General features: G+C 57.6%; 1 protein-coding gene across 1 annotated transcript; it reads left to right on the plus strand.

Annotated features, from left to right (window-relative positions):
* The first annotated feature begins 628 nt into the window (after window positions 1-628).
* On the plus strand, window positions 629-2,011 carry LOC112110904 (leukosialin). The gene has a single exon (XM_026647164.1). It carries the CDS (start codon window positions 629-631, stop codon window positions 2,009-2,011), a length of 1,383 nt encoding a protein of 460 aa, XP_026502949.1.
* Window positions 2,012-7,428: the final 5,417 nt, after the last annotated feature.

The following is a 7,428-nucleotide window of genomic DNA, read 5'->3' on the forward strand; positions in this document are numbered from 1 at the left end:
GCGGGGGGGGCTGCGGGTCGGGAGTGAGGGGCACCGGCAGAGCTGGAGGGGCTGCGGGTTGGACCCAGGGCTTGGTGCCAGCTGGGTGGGGCCGGCTGTTCTGGGAACTGTCTGGCTCTCTCCGAGGTTTCTGTGGTGTGGGGTGGGTGCTGATATTTCAGCAGGTGCAGCCCAGCCGTTGGGTGAGCCGGGGGCAGAGTGGAAAATTAGGGGGGGTCATTTGGGGGCATCTGCCCCATAGGGTGAAATTCACTGGGCTCCTCCACACACACCCAGCACAGCTCTGCCGGTGCCCCTCACTCCCGACCCACAGCCCCTGCCAGCCCAGCCCTGGGCTCCCCCCTCAGCTCCTCCCATTGGTGCTCTCTGCATCTGGCAGTTTTCAGTTCCCCCTTTGATGTTTGATTCTAAATCTGGCTTCTGGCTTCCGGCGCAGCCTGGGATAAATATGGAGCGAAGAAATTGGTGTGATGCTCCCCATCGCCCCCTGCTGGGAGAGACCCTTAAACTGACCCACTTTCCCTTTCGCTCCCAGGCTGGTGTTTGTGCGTCCGGCGCATCTTCGGTCCCCTGTCTGCTCCGTACCCGTCCGTCGAGCCCCGGCACAGGACGAGGGAGCCCAGACACCATGGTGGTATCGGGGGCCTGGCCCCAGCCGAAAATCCGGCCTACGCTCCTGCTCTTCCTGGTAGCTGCAGCCGGTGCACTAACACCACTCGAATTGAAGGCCAACGCCAGCTCAGGGACCAGTGAGGAAAGCCGGCACATCGGTGCCGGTCTGGAAACTACCTCGCCCTCTGCTGACTTAACCAGCAATCACTCCGAGCCCTCTGCTGACTTAACCAGCAACAGCCCCGGGCCCTCTGCCGAATTAACCAGCACCAGCCCCGGGCCCTCTGCCGAATTAACCAGCAACAGCCCCGGGCCCTCTGCCGAATTAACCAGCACCAGCCCCGGGCCCTCTGCCGAATTAACCACCAACAGCACCGAGCCCTCTGCCAAATTAGCCGGGCATCCACCCACCGCGGCACAGCAGGAACTCACCACCACCCAGACACTGGCAATGAAGGAGCCGGTTGTCTCGGTGTCTCCATCTGCCCTTCCCTCTACGGAGGCAGCCCTGGCCCTGGGATCCGGCCAGGCCGGGGCGACGGCAGCGGGTGGAAAACAGCCCGTCACGAATCTGACGCGGGAGGGACTGAAGGGGCAAGCGGGCACGGTACCAGGGAGCCCAGGTCCGGGGCAGGAGACTCAGACACTGCCAGGCAGGAGCGGGCAGAACGAGAGCGCCCCCACGGAGCGCGCCAAGGCCAAGGGCATCGATCGGAGCGGGGACAACCGGACCGTGCCAGCCAGCACCGATCGGACCGGACGCTACAGGGAGAACCAGCCCACCCCCGAACTCTCACCCTCTGCTCTATCCCCCACTCCGCCTGTCAACAAAAAGCCCGACTCCAAGGCTCCGGCCCCCAGCCCCACCCCCACCTCCACGACCTCCTCCTCCACCCGCCAGCTGCCCGTGGGCATCATTGTGGTGCTGGTCGTTGTCGCCATCCTGGTGCTGGCCCTGCTCGCCTTGGCGCTGCACTGTCGGAAGCGGCGCCGGTCCGGCTCCACCAGCTTCAGCGGGCGGGCGGGGCCTGGCGAGTGGGCGGGGCCGGTGAGCCTGCCGGAGGAGAAGGGCGAGGGGCAGGCCGGGGATGGGGGGCAGCAGGCCGGGCCGGGCGAAGCCAGGCGGCCCACGCTGACCACTTTCTTCGGGAAGCGCCACTCCCGGGTGTCCTCGGTGGCCATGGAGGACGTGGCCGGGGCGAAGGGCGAGGGGCCCCTTTCGGAGCCCCTGCTGGCTGCAGGGGAGCAGGGGGGTGACCCCACGCTGCAGGGGGCAGGGGAAGCCAATGGGACACTGCCCTTGATGCCCGGACCCCCCTCACCTCCTCCGGATCCCCCCGCCAATGGGGAATTCCCCCTGCCCCCGCCCATGGAGCAGGAAGCCATGCCCCCTGTGTAAGCCCCGCCCCAATCACCTGCCCCGCCCACCGCACCCCCTGCTGCGGGAGGCCGGGGCTGTTTCCATCTGCCCACCTAGGCTCTGTGGGATTCCTTGTCTTTCTTGCTCAAGTCTTTCTTTGTGTCTTTTGCAAGATTTTCCGCCGTCCCCAGCCACAAGTTTCCTGTTTATGATTCACTCTTCGAGGCCGTTCGAGAACAGTTTAGGGTGTGAACAGCATAGAACCCAGGAGTCCTGGCTCCCATCCCCCCACCTCCCACCCCATCCCCTGCTCTAACCCACTAGACCGCACTCCCCTCCCAGAGCCGGCTGTAGAAACTGGCCGTCCAGCTGAGGAGTGGGGATGGGGGGAACCCAGGCCGGGGCTGGTAGGGGCTGCAGGTCGGGAGTGAGGGGCACTGGCAGGGCTGGGCGTGTGATTGTGGTTCGGGGCAGGATGCTCATGTCTCTTGGCTCGTCACAATTTCCTTTCAACTCACTCTCAGGACTTGAGTAATTAACGGCTGAATCCGTTACAGGAAGGCTTGCTCCGCCGGTGCCCCTCACTCCCGACACGCAGCCCCCTGCCAGCCCAGCCCCGGGCTCCCCCCAGCTCTGCCCATGCCCTGGGACACTTGCCTGTACATTTTGCGTGAGAGGAAATCACACCCATTTCTGCAGAGTTTTATATTTTTGTGTATTTAATAAAAAGGTTTGCGGCTCCATCACTGGCTGAGAGCAGAATTGTAACAGCAAAAGGCGACTGGCCAAATTACAGAGTCACGGGGTCTATGGCTAGAAGGTGACCCCGGGGAGCATCCGCTCCAGCCGTAGGACACCCCGAATAATGCCAGGGGGAGCTCAGGCAGGGCGGTTCGACGACGGTCCCCACCGGCGGAAGAGCTGCCGTGACGGCGAACCCACCGCAGCCCCAGTCGGTTCTTCCCGCTGTAATATTGGGGTCACTTGGCAGGAGTGGGCCCAGGGAGCTGCATCCGGGACATGAGCAGCACAGGCGCCTCTGGAGGGATGCTGTGAGGGCGCTAGCCCTGGGGGGTCCCCGGGACTGGCCCTTCACCCCCTCCCCTGCTGCTTCTCACGCAGACAGAGAGCAGAAGACCAGAAGTCCGAAGTGCAGGCGATGTGCTGTTTGGTGGGGTTAGTCGCAAGCAAACATCTCCATCGCTCGACACATCAGCAGAGTCTGTTCCCCAGTGTCCCCTTCCCGGCTCCGACACTGCCGAGCATTTACCCCGCATCCCCCTTCCCGGCTCTGACGCCGTGGGGCGTTTACCCCGTGTCCCCCTCCCCGGCTCCGACACCGCAGAGCATTTACCCCACATCCCCCTTCCCGGCTCCGACGCCGTGGGGCATTTACCCTGCATCCCCCTCCCCGGCTCCGACACCGCGGAGCATTTACCCCGCATTCCCTTACCCGGCTCCGATGCCCCTGACCCCTCCTGACTGGTTGCTTGACCTTGGCTTCAGAGAGGAGCCAGGCGGTCTCCCTGTGTATGCTCGTATATTTAAAAACTTTTATTACAGCTAATGTTTAAAATCAAGTTTACCCAAGTTAGGAAGGACGGTGCTGTCCATCTGGGGCCAGGCTTGAGTGATGAGAGATTACACAGATCGGTTCCCAGGTTCACAAGGTACGTCCCTGGCACATAGCCAGCACACACCCAGCTTGGGATGCGGGATAAGTGATCTCGGGTACGCCACCCATGGGCTGGATTTCGAGTCCAGGTCAGTGAATGGGTACATGGGTGGGGTGCGTCCCTCGGTTGTCAGGGGAGGAAGTGGGTTATTTCCCTGTCTGGCGTCTTGTTGACTCGTCCTAGTACTGACGCGTCCACTCTGCCCAGCAACACGTCAGCTCTCTTTCCACCCGACCTGCTTGTGGGCAGGCGTCCCGCCCCGTGTCTTTGGGCTTTGGTCACACACGTTAGGAAGGAGATGAGAGTGTCAAAGATCAGACCCAAAAGGCTCTCGCGGGCTAACACACAGGCCTAGATACTAACAGGGGGCCGGGAGACTCCCAGAGCAGAGACTCTGACAGCTGCGGGACAGAGAGCACGAGAGGGGGTCTGGTGTGGCTCTGAAGTGTAACCCGGGAGTGGCCGGCCACAGCCCCCGCCCAGTACAGCCGGGGGGGGGAGTTACGCGCTGGAGGGGCGGGGGCAGACCGGGGGTGGTGGTGAGAGGCACCCCAGAGGAGAGAACCATGAGGACACAGCCTGTCCGTCGGTCCAGACGGTACCTGGGGAACATCACCCTGGTTCCCGGGGTGTTCTCCCTCCTATCTCAGCGGGTTCAGACTGTCTGCCTTCTTAGCCCGCTGATCTCCTTTGACACGCCCTGTTTACAGCCTGATTTCCTTCCCTAATTCTATCCTCCAAAAACGAGAGTGTCCCTCCCCGACCCCGCTCACCTCAGGCCAGGCCTCAGCCATGGCCCACACAGAGAAGTCGCCTGCTACCACCCAGTGGGACCCAGCTCCTCTTTCGGGGAGAGGGAGGGTCCCAGAAGAGCCTGAGCTGCCCGGGGCTTGGGAGGCAGCGTGGATTGTCCTGGGGGGCCCCCAGGTGGAGCGAGCCATTACCCAGCCCCTACCTGCGCCATCCAGGCTGGCCATGGGGTAAGCTTCTCGACCCCGGATGTCCCCCAGCCATACCACAGTGTAACGCCGTCAGCCTCGCTGGGGCCGATGCCCTCCCGGAGTGTCGCAGCCCATGCTCACCACTGCCTGGGGGGCAATGAGCAGCCCTCGGTGAGGGGGTCTCCTGGAGCCCCCTCTCGGCAGCCGAAAGCTGAATGGGACATCGACTGGAGTCTGCCAAGCCAGTGACCACACCCCAACCGGGGGTCTCCAGCGGGGCAGGACTGGCTGGACAAACCCCGTGGGCCCAGGATCAGGAGCGGGTGGAGTGGGTGGGGCTGGGTCCCTCCACTGGCCACCCTGCTCCTCTGTGAGCACAGAGCCTCCCGGAGGGATCAGAGAACTCAAGAGGGATTAAGGGCCATCGCACACAACATCCCTCCAGGATGACAAGGCCGGCAGCTGGCCACGAGGCCAGCTGGTCGTCGGGCTGTCCCGCTAGAGCGTCATGCGAGGCGTTAGCAGAGCTACCCAATGCACCGGCCTCACCGCCGTCCAACCCTCCCCTGGGCACGAGGCCCGCAGACGCGTCGGTAGTAAAACCGAACTGCCGTTTATTTAACCAACCCTGAGCTAGAGACTGAAACTCAAGGCAAGTAAAAGGGTTTGGAAACACAAGGTTACCGGTCAAAGAGAAACACTAGCGCCTGCTGTGACATTGCGCTCCATATGACTTTATGAAAATATGCTAATGAGTGTGAGTATAATGTAACTGGAATATGCTTCATGCAAAAGGTCTCTTGTAAGGTATCATTACAAAGCTTATAATCTACTGAGTGTGATCATCCTATTTGTATAAATGTATCACTCTTGTATCTGAAACTAGAAATATGAAATACAACTCTGAGCTCCTATTGTAATTATGCAAAGTGTGGGCCATTAATGGCGGTTTGGAATCTTGATGGCTCCCATCAACTAGGACAATTAACTGTGCATGGCTCTGTTTACTTACAAGCCTTCCTGTGAGTCAGGCCGGGAAGAATGAAGGCTTGGGGTCTCCCAGGACATGTGACCATGTCACCTGGTACTGGAATCCATCTTAAACCTGGTGCTTTTCCATTTAGAAGGAGGGGTGGGGACTCAGAGAGGCAAAGGATTCCCGCCTTGGGCCAAAGTTTTATATAAGGGGGTGGAACAGGACAAAGGGGGGCCAGTCATGAGAAATCCCCTAGTTACCACCCAAGCTGGAACTAACAAGGGCTGTACCAGGGGAAAGGATTGGGCCCAGACTAGGAAGGAGTCCAGTCTGTGAAAGAAGCTTATTGGACCATCTCTGAGGGTGAGATTTACCTGTAACAGTTTCTTAATGTATTAGGCTTAGACTTGCGTGTTTTGTTTTATTTTGCTTGGTAACTTACTTTGTTCGGTCTGTTATTACTTGGAACCACTTAGATCCTACTTTTTATACTTAATAAAATCACTTTTGTTTATTAATAAACCCAGAGTAAGTGATTAATAGCTTGGGGAGCAAACAGCTGTGCATATCTCCCTATCAGTGTTATAGAGCAGTGGTCTCCAAAGTGGGGTGCTTCAGCAGTTCGGGCGTGAGTCCGAGGTTTGTTTGTTTTTTTTGCTTTGGCGCGGCAGGGAGTGCGTGCTCAAAAAATTTTTACTGATAGGGGCGCACGATCAAAAAAGTTTGGAGACCACTGTTATAGAGGGTGGACAATTTATGAGTTTACCCTCTATAAGCTTTATACAGAGTTAAATGGATTTATTTAGGGTTTAGATCCCATTGGGAACTGGGTGTCTGGGTGCTGGAGACAGGAGCACTTTCTAAGCTGTTTTCAGTTAAGTCTGTAGCTTTGGGGGCATGGTTCAGACCCCTGTATTGCAGCAGGCTAGCGTATGTGCATCAACAAGGCAGGGTTCTGAAGTCCCAAGCTGACAGGGAAAACAGGCTCAGAGGTAGTCTCAGCACGTCAGGTGACAGTCCCAAGGAGGTTTCTGTGGCCTCTGAAGAAGTGGGTTTTTTACCCATGAAAGCTTATGCCCAAATAAATCTGTTACTCTTTAAGATGCCACCGGACTCCTCATTGTTTTTGTGGATACAGACTAACACAGCTAGCCCTCTGATACATGGATTAACATAAGCAATTGCCTGTTTTCCACCATTTGCAGGTGATCTGCTATATCCTTCAAAGAGAGGTCAATACAGTGATATCACTATATTTACATTCATTTAAATGTTAAGGTCTCCTTTCGATCTCTGAATTAGCAGAATACAGCATAGACAGGAACCATTTGGTTACATTGTCAACCTCTAACAATATATATGTGTGATGTTCTCCTGGTGTTATCCGGACCGGTGATCTGCTCGGTCACCCCAATCCTCAACTCTGGGAGCCAGCCTTCCCCTGCTCTGCTGTGAGAACCCCCACTCCTGGGCTGTTCACGCACAGCCTCTGGCACGTAAGATGCTTGGATTGTGCAACCGAATGACACTAGCCAATATCTCCGGTCCCAGACACAACCCTAGGAACCTCCGTCTGGCAGTGCCCAGTTATACCCGCTGGACGCTGCAAGCTTATATGAGTTCATCAATTTAACAAGAAATTGATATGTACCAGGCTTGTTATCCCAAGGGGAGTCTCTGACACACTTCAAACCAAACTCACTGCTTCAGGTAGAATAAACAAACAGATTTATTAACTACAAATATAGATTTTAAGTGATTATAAATCAAAGCACAACAAGTCTGCAGAAAAGGACCTAGGGGTTACCGTGGACGAGAAGCTGGATATGAGCCAGCAGTGTGCCCTTGTTGCCAAGAAGGCTA

This window comes from Terrapene carolina, unplaced genomic scaffold (genome assembly GCF_002925995.2).
Source record: "Terrapene carolina triunguis isolate 2854851 unplaced genomic scaffold, T_m_triunguis-2.0 Scaffold51431, whole genome shotgun sequence".
NCBI lineage: Eukaryota > Metazoa > Chordata > Testudines > Emydidae > Terrapene > Terrapene triunguis.

What these genes read in the sequence shown, in the direction of transcription:
- LOC112110904 (XM_026647164.1), top strand. Translation starts at nt 629, where the DNA reads ATGGTGGTATCGGGGGCCTGGCCCCAGCCGAAAATCCGGCCTACGCTC.